The sequence below is a fragment of the Sus scrofa genome, chromosome 2 (genome assembly GCF_054392235.1).
Source record: "Sus scrofa isolate SSC_HxYL_T2T_F1_AM1 chromosome 2, Sscrofa_HxYL_maternal_Yorkshire_Landrace_v2.0, whole genome shotgun sequence".
In the NCBI taxonomy this organism is placed as follows: Eukaryota; Metazoa; Chordata; class Mammalia; order Artiodactyla; family Suidae; genus Sus; species Sus scrofa.
In genome coordinates, this window is record NC_139384.1 from 14,410,501 (window position 1) to 14,424,140 (window position 13,640).

The 13,640-nt window shown below is 36.8% G+C and overlaps 1 protein-coding gene across 1 annotated transcript; it reads left to right on the forward strand.

The window, feature by feature from the left end:
- The first annotated feature begins 6,292 nt into the window (after nt 1-6,292).
- On the forward strand, nt 6,293-7,234 carry LOC100512650 (olfactory receptor 4C3D-like). Its single transcript, XM_003124155.3, has one exon. It carries the CDS (start codon nt 6,293-6,295, stop codon nt 7,232-7,234), a length of 942 nt encoding a protein of 313 aa, XP_003124203.1.
- The last annotated feature ends 6,406 nt before the right edge of the window (nt 7,235-13,640 follow it).

Genomic DNA, 13,640 nt, shown 5'->3' on the forward strand with positions numbered 1-13,640 from the left:
TCATCCAAACCTCTCTGCCTCCAACACTCCACCTCACGTTACTTCTCACAAAATCACTTTCTCCAAGTCAGTGGTTAACCTGAGCGCTTTCTTCCATCATCTGACCACATTGTAATGCCCCAGAATGGCACTGGGGAGAATGTTTACTAAGTTGTGCATGGCTTTCTCCAAGGAGGCAAGAATATACAATGGAGAAAAGAGAGTCTCTTCAACAAGTAGTGGCTAGTATCAACCAAAAAGTGTACGACCTAACATTGGAGCGTTAAGCTGTATTTGGTGGGTATTCTGAGAACTCAAGCCTGTGAGAGTGCCTCTCAGATAATGCAGAGCAACAGTTCTGAAGAGGCAAGGGGAGGAGCCAGGATATATGGGAGGTTTTACCACAAAAGATCAGGAAGTCAGAGCACCAAGATTGCTATTAATAAAGGAGAACTTCATAAATCACGTTAAGGAACTTAGCGCTTCTCCACGTTCGGGAAGATACAGGGGTCTGGGCTCCCTGAGGTCATTTCTTGGATAGGCACCTCAGCTCTCTGGGTCAGGGTCCTGTGCTTTCTCATCCTCAGTCTCCTCGGGGGACACTCTGGGATCTCTGCAGCAGGTGGCTGCTAAGTGGCCGGTACCAGGTCCTATTTGTTTCCATCCTGAGTTCCCTCAAGGCTTCCCTTCAAGGTGGCTGTAATGTGCTGGCTTGATGGCTGCCACATCCTTTGTTTACTCACGTGGCCTGCAACATTTTCGTTCACAATCCCTTCCTTTGCTCCAAAAATTCAACCAATATCTGAACCGTTTATGTCCTGTGTCCCTAGGAATTTCATCCCAGACCAGGTGAGATATATACTGTTGATATGCCAATCCTGGTGATCATTTATGGATTAGGCCCTGTTGAGAAGTTAAAATTCTCAGGAACCCTCTGTCTTACCGTGCTAATGTGATCCAGGAAATATTTTCCTTTCTTCTTCCCTCTCACAGCTAGAACCACCCTATTAGAATTATTCTATGTCATGAATATGGTCTGTTTATTCATGATGTTCAATTTTACTGGAGTCTTGGATACGTGTTGGTTTATGTAAGAGAAAACATCTTATAAAACAGACAGGATATAAGTCACACAGCTGCTGACATTGGCAATGTCATAGCACATAGCAACAGGAGATACAAAGCAAACAATGTGCAGACAATAGAATTAAATTAATGTACTGAGTTTTAGTCTGGTTGCAATAAACCAACAAATCCACCGGAGACCTGACATTCTAGAATGGTCAGCTAGAGTGGGGAGGATGGTTCATCTTTGTTCACATAGGTGTTATTTATCAGTCTGTTGGGGGGCATAGCACAGAAGGAAACCCTTTTTCTGGAAACCAAAGATCAAAGGCCAGGGTATTTCAAAAAAATATAAAGTTATAAATGATATTTATGACTTGCTTCGGTCCCCTCTGTTTAATGAGTGCTGATCTGCATGAACGCCTCAGGTTTTCCATCAGAGTTTTGCCATTTGTTACTCAGTTCAGTGATGTTCTCTAAGTACAGCCCACCAGAACCTTGAATTTCTCAAAATGTTCCTTTTTCGAATTTTCTTGTAGATCTTCATTTTAGGAAAGACTTAAGGTAAAGTAAAGATTTCCCATAAAGGACAAAACCTAAAATGGCATGGTTAAACATTTGAATACAACGTAATTGGCAGGGTGGAGGGAGATTTCTGTGATATACAACATTGTAAGAGAGTAGCAAGGATTATGACTGATATATATATATATATTCTATTGGGGCATGTCAAATGTTAGGAATCTCATATACATTTTGGAATATCTATAATAAACACATTTATCTATACAATATAATCAAGAGTTTATCTCCAATCACTTGACAATGTTTCTCATGCAATTTAACAACCCGAGAAAGCCTAATTAAAGTTCCTCTCTGCGATGTTTCAGTGTTCTTTTGAAGGACCCCAGAGTTAGCTGGAAGCTAAAAGAACGTCAGTTAGATTTTGTGATTTGAGAAATTTGTAAAAATACCAAAAAAAATTACAATGAACAAGATCACAAGTCACTGTGAAATAATATTTATTGAACCAAAATGCCAAGATTAAAATAAAAAAGCAGGAGTTTCCATTGTGGCACAGCAGAAACGAATCTGACTAGGAATCTTGAGGTGGAGGGTTCAATCCCTGGCCTTGCTCAGTGGGTTAAGGATCCGGCATTGCCATGAGCTCTGGTGTAGGTCGAAGATGCGGCTCGGATCTGGCGTTGCTATGGCTGTGGTGTAGGCCAGCAGCTGCAGCTCCAATTAGACCCCTAGTCTGGCAATCTCCATATGCTGTTTGTGCAGCTCTATAAAGACAAAAATAAAAATAAAAATAAAATACAAAAGCAAATACAGGTCACTTAAGGGCACAAAAATCCACATGATATCAATGGCAGTGCTCAAAGAAAACTTTGTTCTTTTAATAGAGGTAGAAAATGAAATCTAGTCTTGTGTTAGCTTCTTTTTTAAATTTTTTAAAAAATAAAATTTATGGCCATTCCAAGGGCATATAGAAGTTCCCATACAATCCATTTGTTTGAGGTCAGAAGCCTATAAAAATATTTTAAAGTTAGTGTTTTGATTTGACTGCCTACAGCACACCCCAAACAAAATCAGCCCCAGTTGGCCCTTTCGTGCTGAGATCTCTTTCGGTATAATTTAGGCATTTCCTTCCCTTGATTGGACAGATCCTTGTCACTTTCTGGCTTCTATGCTGTGGTACTGATGCCATGGATCACCAAGGCTCAGAATTTAGCAAACTAGCTTCTTATTTCCCCTTGGAAAACCATGCTCTTATGCCCTGAGTTGTATTTTCTACTTATACATTGTAAATAGTATTGCCTAATTTTTCCTTTCCATAGGTATCCTTTGAGATTAAATGTAAATGACAATTAAAGGCATTTTACCATCTTTGAATATAATTTAAAAATGGAATTCTTTCCATCATTATCTTATATATCTAATTCCAGAACTGACACAGGAAACAACTACTTTGAAGAGGTACTCTAATTTTTAATTGGGGTGAGGTGCCAATATTATGATAAGGTTCATAATATAATCTACTGTACACCAGAAAATTATATTTAAATGTTATGATGAGCATGAATGGTAGGCAATTAAGAATAAAATATTGGAATTCCTGTTGTGGCTCAGCAGGCTAAGAACACAACATTGTATCTGTGGGGATGCAGGTATGACCCCTGGCCTTGCTTACGGGGTTAAGGGTCTGGCGTTGCTTTGGCTGTGGCATAGGTCAGCAGCTGCTGCTCTGATTTGATCCCTGGCCTGGAACTTCTGTATGCCATGGGTGTGGCCGTTAAAAGAAGAAAAAAATGTATAATGAAAAAAATTTAAATCAGATAGTACCTACCTACATGTTTAATTTATTTAATAGTCAATATTCAGACTTCAAATTATGCCCATTTCTTTTCAAATACCAGTTTCAGATATGATTCACTTACCTTTTTTTTTCTCATCTGTTTTCTTGTGCTTATATAAACCCAAGGAATAAGTCAAAATTAAAAGTGACTAGAATAAAAGAACTCTGCATTTAAGTTATGCGAAATAATTGGATTGTTGGCATGATCTGCAAATGGTGATGACGTAGCCCTGAGGTCCAATTAGCCACAGTTTAGAAACTTCACAGCGTTTGCCTGCAAAGAGAATATATGGGAGCGCTTTTAAGGCTCAAGAGAAAGGCTTTAGGCAAAAGTACTATTTATAAATCAACAAAGACACTTATTGTAGGTGAGCTAGTTGGTGTTTTTAATATTACAAGTTCTTTCTTGGTGAACCTACAGCTGCCCCTAGGTGCCCTTTCCATGGAGCTATGTCAGACAAATTCATAGGTGAGGGTTTTTTTGTTTTGTTTTGTTTTGTTTTTCCAGAAAATCATATTCATAGACACTTGGGTTTAAATGGATCTTACAAATGTATATAATCACTTCTCATCCTCACTAGTCTCAGCATTATATCCCTTTCCCAGCATGAACATGAAGAAAGATAGTCAAGTATAACAGCATGAATTGGAGAAGTAAAAATATTTGGAGTACTTTTCTCAGGGAAATGTATTTCAATTATTTAGAAGAATAATAAAAAGAGATTTATATTAGGTAGAATAATTATGCAATTCAAATTTGCATCCAAAATTTTCTCCACACTATATTACAACTAAAGAATACTCCTAGATATTGCACAATCTTTTGAAAAACACTTCTGTTAAAAAGTACACATTGCTGAAAGAAATGCACTGTATTTTAATTATTCCATTTCTCCAATGTTGAACATTCCAAGTCATTCCTAAGTTTTCCACAACTCTTAGCAATCGTATAGACATATATGTAAAGTATGATTTTTCTTCTTTAAGAGTATTTTCCTTTAGGGTTTATTCCTAGAAAGAGTATTGTGGAGCCAAAGAAAAATGAAGTAGTGATTTTTATTTCTTCATAGTTTTCTCTAAATCACTTTCAGCAATTATATCTAATTTTCATTTTATTAACACTGTACTTTTCTCCGAATTGCTGGGGGGACTCTAACTCAGAATAAAGGAGTGCAGTGAAGTGGATGCACTTTGTTTCCACTCATGTAGACCATTTTCATCTTAGAAAATTAAAAATATATAGATTTTTACTCAGTTTTCTTTGAAAGAAAAAGAATACATGCTTTTTGCAGGAATATGTTTTATTATATTCATATTCTTGCTTCTCTTTTCATTGGGAAATCTATGTCCCCCAAATTTCTCAATCAATTAGTAAGTAACACAGTAGCCTGTTACCAGGAAAGGTGGAGGAAGGATGCTGTGGGAAGATGGGAGCAGTCGGCATGAGAATGCACGTAGCAGAAATATGAAGGAGTGGGAAGGTCTTTCATATCATGGATGGATGACTTGCTGCTCGTTGGTAATGAAATTTCAGGCATTAAGTGCATTTAACAGGACAATCTTCACAATTTGTGTGATCAAATATACATTCATATCCCTACTTGAGTCCAATAAATATTTGTATAATAAGTGAACATTTAGTAGGTATTTGTATTAAGTAAAGGGATTATAAATGTTTACATAAATGTACACATGCATATATATGTGGAGTGCATTTCCTATTTTACCAAGTAGAATATATCTTTTGGCTTTTCATATTAAATTTCTATTTTTAAACTTTGAAAATAAGGATTTTCTTTACTTGATAGATCCTTGCATATTGAATACCTATGCAAGAATTTTGTTCCACTTTTATCCACATCTATGGGGCAGTAGGTTTATTGAATATGGCTACTTTAAGTGGCATGTGGCACAGAATTTTAAAGAATAAACATTGATTAATAAATACAATAATATTTTGTAAGTAAAAAGACCCAGTAACACTGTCTTACCTGGAGGCAATTATTATTTTCACACTCACAATATTAAATGTGTCGGAAAAAAACCTAGAATGCCACTTCCTTTCAAATGTTTGTTTCTGTTTTTCACAAAGTAGAGAGTAATGCCAAGCAGAGAAGGAAGATTAAAACACTTGAATTCCTCCTAGGTTTATGGTTTGGAGAAGCATGCATATTCTCACCCATGGAGAATGGCAACATCTAACAGGTTAGTTAACATCTAACAGGTTTCAGACCCTGTAGACATTATTCCAGGAACTATGGTAAGTGAAGATACAGTTGAATCGCATATGTGTTTGGGTAGGTACCATGGAGGGTGTCGCCAATAACATATACATTTCCCTAAACTGGCTGTTTATGGCAGATATTTACTAACAGTGCCTTTCTTTCCATGTTTTAGAGCTGAGGGTTCACTTGTCAATTCTCATGGAAGAGAGAGTAACTCTTACCCGTATGAGGGACCTCTCAGTTTACATGATGTATCTGAGAATCACAGTGTGTAAGCTCACAAACACAGAGGAGGGCCCAGAATCATGGGACCCTGAGATGACTTACAAAGTCACCTGGAGATGGAACCAAGAGGAAAACCCAGATCTCTCAGTGGTAGCACAGTGTTTTCTCATTAAATTACTCACCCAATGCTGCCCTATAGATGTTTCACAGGTGACAGGTACTAGGTGCCTGAGGAGATGTAAATCATCATGATGAAAGTAAGAAAGAATGGAAACAAGAACTGGGACAAGTCTCCCAAGAACATGCTCCCGACTGACAGTGACTGCTCTATTATAGTTCTAAGACATTGAAACTAGAATAACTTTCTGATTAATAGGTATCATTCTTTCCTCCTTTGTAGATCATTCAGATCTCAGGAAGGTCTCCTTTTTGCTGAATGGATCTCCTCATGCCTCCCAACAATGTGACTGAATTCATTCTCTTGGGATTCACATGGAATTCACAGTTGTGGAAAATACTCTCCATGGTCTTTTTGTTCATTTTCCTATTTACCTTGCTGGCCAGTCTGTTCACTGTCATTACCATCTCCCTCAGCCCCACACTTTTAGCTCCCATGTTCTTCTTTCTAACTTACTTGGTTGTCGTAGATGCCTCCTTCTCCTCTGTCACTACTCCCAAAATTACCATTAACCTGCTGTATCAGAGGACAACCATCTCCTGGGGTGGCTGCCTGACTCAGCTCTTTTTGGAACATTTCCTGGGAGGATCAGAGATTATTGTCCTCATTTCCATGGCTTATGACCGCTATGTGGCCATCTGCAAGCCTTTGCAATACACAACCATCATGCGACATGGGCTCTGCCAGCTCCTGGTGGTGGCCTGGATTAGTGGGATAATCCATGCCACTGTGCAGATTCACTTAGTCCTTGACTTGCCCTTCTGTGGTCCCAATGTCATTGACCACGTCATGTGTGATTTCTTCTCACTGATGGAACTTGCCTGCACTGACAGCTACTGGCGTGGAATAGTGGTATCAGCTAACAGTGGGGGCATGTGCTTGGTCTTTTTTTTCATGCTAATCATCTCCTACATAGTCATTCTGTGCTCCCTGAAGTCCCATGGCTCTGAAGGAAGACGCAAAGCCCTCTCCACCTGTGGCTCCCACTTTATAGTAGTGGTACTCTTTTTCGTCCCTTGTATATTCAGCTACGTACGTCCTGTGGCTACATATCCTGTGGACAAGTTGGTGAGTTTGTTCTATGGAAGCTTCACTCCCATATTAAATCCCATCATTTATACAGTGAGAAACACGGAGGTGAAAAATGCCGTGAAGATTCTGTTGAAGAGGAGAGTAACTTGGGTTGTGCATGATGTCTAGAAATTAATAATTTATATAAATAAGGAGGTTTATATCTGTTGTAAATTGTGAAATAAAACTAAGAAATCTTGCAGATCATGACAGAAAAAAGGCCATACAAATATTTGTTGATTATTTATTAGTGGCTAGGTACTTATTAGGCATTTTCATAACATTTAATATTCTTAGTAAGACTTCAATAGTCATGTTATAGCTTTAGAATAGATAATAAGAAAACAACTATATTGCCACAGTTTTAGGAGCATAGACTATGTTTTACTCCAGTGTCTCATACTATTTTACTAAATTGTTTACTTGCGTTCCTCAGATGGAATTGGCTTTTCCAGAGCACCTAGGTCTCAGAAGTTCTTCCATTTTTTTTTTTTTTTTTTTTTTTTTTTGCTGAGTCTGTTAAAGCCAAGAAGAGATAGAGATTCTAAGTAGGGGCATAGGAAAGAAAGGGACAGTTGTAAGAAGACTAATGAGGGTTTTTGTAATATGACTTTACCAAAAGCAAAAAGAGAGTCATTCATGAAATTGATAAAAAATAATTCACAATCAATTTCTTTCCTTGGCACAAAGTGTATGTCAGAAAATTTGAAGTTCAAGTATTTTCATGCTCCTACTCAAAGAAGCCAACAACCCAATTGAAAAATGGGCAAAAGACCTGAATAGAAATTTGTCCAAGGAAGATGTACAGACAGCCAACAAGCACATGAAAAAATGCTCAACATTCCTGATTATTAGAGAAATGAAATTCAAAAGTACCATGAGATACTACCACCTCACACCAGTCAGAATGGCCATCCTTAATAAGTCCACTAATAACAAATGCTGGAGGGGGTGTGGAGAAAAGGGAATCCTCCTGCACTTTTGGTGGGAATGTAAGCTGGTACAACCACTATGGAGATCAGTATGGAGATACCTTAGAAATCTACACATAGAACTACAATATGACCCAGCAATCCCACTCTGGGGCATATATCTGGACAAAACTCTCCTTAAAAAAGATACATGCACCCACATGTTCATTGCAGCTTTATTCTCAAAGGCCAAGACATGGAAACAACCCAAATGTCCATCGACAGATGATCGGATTAAAAAGATATGGTATATATACACAATGGGATACTCAGCCATAAAAAAACAAAATCATGCCATTTGCAGCAACCTGGATGGAACTAAAGACTCTCATCCTGAGTGAAGTGAGTCAGAAAGAGAAAGACAAATACCATATTATATCACTTATATCTGGAATCTAATATATGGCACAAATGAACCTTTCCACAGAAAAGAAACTCATGGACTTGGAGAACAGACTTGTGGTTGCCAAGGGATGGGGGGGAGTGGGATGGACTGGGAATCTGGGGTTAATAGATGCAAACTATTGCCTTTGGAATGGACTAGCAGTGAGATCCTGCTGTGTAGCCTGGGAACTCTGTCTCGTCACTCATGATGGAGCATGATGATGTGAGAAAAAAGAATGTATACATGTCTGTGTAACTGGATCCCCTTGCTGTACAGTAGAAAACTGACAGAACAGTTTAAACCAGCTATAATGGGAAAAATAAAAATCGTTATAAATAAAAAAGCTACTAAAATGATATTAAGCAGATATACAATTTAGGATAGTGACCCCAAATGAAAATTTTATTTCTATCATGATTTTTACATTTTCATATTTTATCACTCTAAATTTCTTCCCATACCTCTCACTTGATACCAAAAGCACCTAAGTATTATGATTATCCCCATTCCACACACGACAAATAGTAAATTTTGAAGCAGTTCAACAACCCACCCATTATCAGAGACAGAGCTAGTATTCAGATCTCCATTCTTTTAAAACCAAATCTGATACTCTTTCAATAGTTTCAGGGCTGTCAGAGAAAAGACCTTTCCTTCAGATCCTACCTTATTTTGTAGTTGTGTAAAATTTCCTTTCAGGAAGTTCCTGTTGTGGGTCAGTGGGTTATGCATGGGACTAATATCCATGAGGTTGTGTGTTCCATCCCTGTCTTAGCTCAGTAGGTTAATTATCCAGCATTGCTATGAATGATATGGGTCTGTAGGTCACAGATCCAGCTCACATTCAGCCTTGCTGTGGCCGTGGCATAGGCTGGCAGCTGCAGCTCCAATTTGACCCCTAGACTGGGAACTTCCATAATGCCACAGGTGCGGTCCTTAAAAGCAAAAATAGACATAAAAATTTTTTCTAATTACGTAATTATATGCTGTACCAGTATAAAAAAAAAAATCAGTGGGTTCTCAGAAAGCTGTACGGCCTACCGGTATCTAGGATGCTGTGGGATATGAAACAGAAAGAAAATACTTGCCAGTACTCTCTTGACCCATAACTGAAACAACTATCCAAAGGTTATTGGAACCCTTTTTCTGTGGGGAAGAGTTGTCAGTGATTATAAAATTTAATGGCACACTGTTTAAACTGATGTGAAAATTATGAAGTGTTCTGAAATGGTTACAACAATGTTATAAAACTAAAATTTTATATACTTAATTTATTATAGAAATTAATGGGATATCAGAAAGTTTAATTAGACCATATGACCTGTAAGTCAGTGAGCCTATATATTCTTCCTCTACATCCTCTGATCTTTACGTTGAATACAGAGTTTTAGTACTTGTATTTGATTATATTTTGGTATACAGAGATATCTTGGAGTATATGCCATCGACAACAATAATGTTTTCGATTAATCTTTATCACTAGCAGTTAAGTGTGGGTGCTTTTCGAAGGCACACTGTAAAATACATCTGTAAAATAATTTCACTAGTAGACATTTGGCTTTTCACTTAGTTCCTTGAATCTGGAATCCTCTTTGAAAACTGAGGAGAAGAGTATATGAAATATGTTTATTAAAAAAAAAGGAATTAGTACTCCATAGTTGACCAAAGAAAAGGATTTCTCAAATAAACAAATACCTAACTTATGAGAGCTTGTTGTGAATGAAATGTGGCTCTTTCCATAAATGATGTCTGCTTCTCAAATAAAAATGAAAGCATATGTGTGTCTCTGTCATAGAAGTGTTTATATTTGCCTGCTGTGACAGAATGGGCCAGCTCCCGTTTCCTGGCTAGAGTATGCTGTACTGAAGAAACCAGTTGAACATGGATATAGCAATAGGTAGCAAGTATATGGTGGTTATGAAAACATGATGAAGAACATTAGCTTCAGGATCAGGAGACATGAATTGTATTCACACTATGCTGGTTTCTTCTTTTTGGACCTTAAACAACTTGCCCTCTTTGTGCAAGTGATTTACTTAGGTAAAAGGGAAGGTGTTTCCAGTTCTGTGATTCTGCCCAAGCCAATATGTTTATTGCCATAAATATGGCTCTATTCGCTTTTCATTCAATTATAAGTAAAGCTGGAAGATTTCTGAGACCACATTGCACTTCTCATTCTTGGCAAACAACTTAGGGGCTGTCCTTATGGACTGAAGATTTTTTTGGAATGGATGAATACAGTGGGATCTCTGCTCTTGAGGGCTTTGTTGTTTTGAGACTGTTTCTCTACCTATTGAAATGTATGAAACTGGCCATAGAACAGTGTAGTGGGTAGCTGCTTTTGTTTTTTGTTTTTTTTTTTTTTTTTGTAAATTGGTCTCTGAACCTACTAAATATCATACTGTTCAACCATCCATATATAATTACTCCTGCTTTCATTCTGATTTACCCAAGTTTGAGATCCTGTGTTGCTGTCCACATAGGGTTTTAAACCACTCTGTTCTTGTATTTGTAGTCTGGAAACAGCCTTTTCTGGTGTTACTCCTGTTACTCCCCTTGTGAAAATTGTTTTCATGGGCATATGTCACTGATTTGGATCTAAACTTTAATCATTTTCCGTTCCTTGCTACTCTAGGTCTTAGGGCTAGACTAGATGGGTGTAAGGGTTCTAAAACAAGCTTGATACCCTGCACTGTAGCTTTTTAAGTAGAGACTGGATCACCACTTAATGAATAGATTTGAATCATTCCTGAGGTTCACGATGATGACTTTTTCAGAACATGCTAAGTCTCTGAAATATGGCTTTTATTCTAGAGTTCAGAGACTAGTTCAAGATACTTCCAGGATCACACTTAGTTAAATCCACATTCCTTATAATTTATTAGATAATCTAAAATCTTCATTCTAACTGTTTTGTTGTCTACCATCACAAATATTATTTTGGCGCTAAAATATTGGACTGTTTAATCGCACTAGGTTGAGTCCTGTGGCTTCAGCTCTCTTCACTTATTTTCCTTCATGACACATGCTGCTCACAGTGACTACATCCTCTGGAGCCCATCCAGAGTTACGTACAATTTATTTTTCTTCTTCTTCACTCATGCATTTTGGAATATGGTAAGTGTGTTTCTATATGGGAATATTCCTGAGTTGAATTGAACTGCATATACTTACAAAATAATTTCAGATACTGCTATTTATTTATTTAGTATAGTATTGTTGTAGGTCTTACAATTGGGGGCACTATAATAAGAGTATCATGACATTTTTGTTGTAAACCAACAACTTTAAGATAAGGAAAGTGGCACAGGATTTAGTGATCTAACTCTTTTCTTCCACTTGGAAAATGGTGCTCTTATCCCATGTGTTGTATTTTCTACTTATAAATTGTGACTATTATTGCCTAATATTTCTTTTCCATAGGCATGATTTTGAGGTTAAATTTTAATTATGAATAAAAGCATTTTACCATCTTTGTAGATACTTTAAAGATGGAATTCTTATCTTATACATCTAAATCCAGAATTGGCACAGGAAACAAGTTCTTCAAAGACGTAGTGTACTTTTTACTTGGTGTGAAGTGCCAATATTATAATAGGGTTCATAATGATTCCCTAGCGTACATCAGAAAATGATATTTAAATATTATGTTGAGCATGAATGGTAGGAAATTAATAAAACATTGACATTCCTTCAGTGGCTCAGTGGGTTAAGAACACAACGAAGTGTCCGTGAGGATCAGGTTTGAACCCTTGCCTCACTTAGGGGGTTAAGGGTCTGGCATTGCTGTGGCTATGGAGTAGATCTGTATCCACCACTCTGATTCAAACCCTGGCCCAGAACTTCCATATGCTGTAGGTGTGGCCATTAAAAGAAGAAAATAAATGCATAATGAAAAAAATTTAAATTGGATAGTTGCCTAAGTGTTTATTATAGGTTAGTCAATACTCAGGCTCCATATTACACACATTTCGTATGAAATACCAGATTTCAGATATGATTCATTGGCTGTTTTTTTTTTTTTTTTCTCATCATATTACTCAATTCTCATATAGACCTAGAGGATAATTTACAATTAAAGATGAAACGAATTATATGAAATAATTGGATTGTGTTCATGATCTGCTAATGATGGTGAAATAGCCCTGAGGTCCAATTAGCCACAGTTTAGAAACTTCACAGCATTTGCCTACGAGAAGAATATATGGTAGCACTTTTAAGGCTCAAGAGAAAGGATTTATGCAAAGGCCTCATCAAAGACACGTAGTGTAGCTGTGCTAGTTGGCATTTTTAATCTTAGAACCTCTTTCTTGGTGACCTAACAGCTGCCAGGTGCCCTTTCCATGGAGCTCTGTCAGACAGATTCATAGGTGAGATTTTTTTTTTCCAGCAAATCAAATTCATAGACTCTTGGGTTTCAATGTATCTTACAAACTTATATGATCACTTCTCACCCTCACCAGTCTGAGCTTTAAATCCCTTATCCAGCCTGCAAAACATGAAGAAAGATGGACTCAAGCACAATATTCTGAATTTAGGAGTAAAATTATCTGGAGTATTTTTCTCAGTGATAAATATTTAAGTTATTAGAAAAAATAAAGTGAGATTTAAATTATGTAAAATAATTATGTGATTCAAATTTGCATCCAAAATTGTCTCCAATTTACATTATAACTTAAGAATATTCCTAGATGTTGCACATGTTTTTGAAAAGCACTTCTGTTTAAAAGTACACATTGATCAAAGAAATGCACTCTATTTTAATAATCCATTTCTCCAACATTAAACATTCCATGTCTTTCTAAATTTTCCATAGCTCTTAACAGTTGTATCAACACACACACACATATATATACAGTGATTTATATATTTACATATTGTATTGACACACACATATATATATAAAATTAACATATATAATGATTTTTCTCCTTTAGAAATATTTTCCTTTAGTTTTTTTTCCCTAGAAAGAATATTGTTGAGACAAAAAAGAAAAAAGAAGCAGCAATTTTTATATCTTCGCAGTTATTTCTAAATCCCTTTCAGTAATTATATCAAATTCTAATTTCATTCACAGGACACACTTCTCTGAATCCATCCATGGGGGAGTCCATCTCAGAATAAAGGAATGTAATGAAGTTGCTGAACTTTGTTTCCACGTATGTATAAAATTTCATCT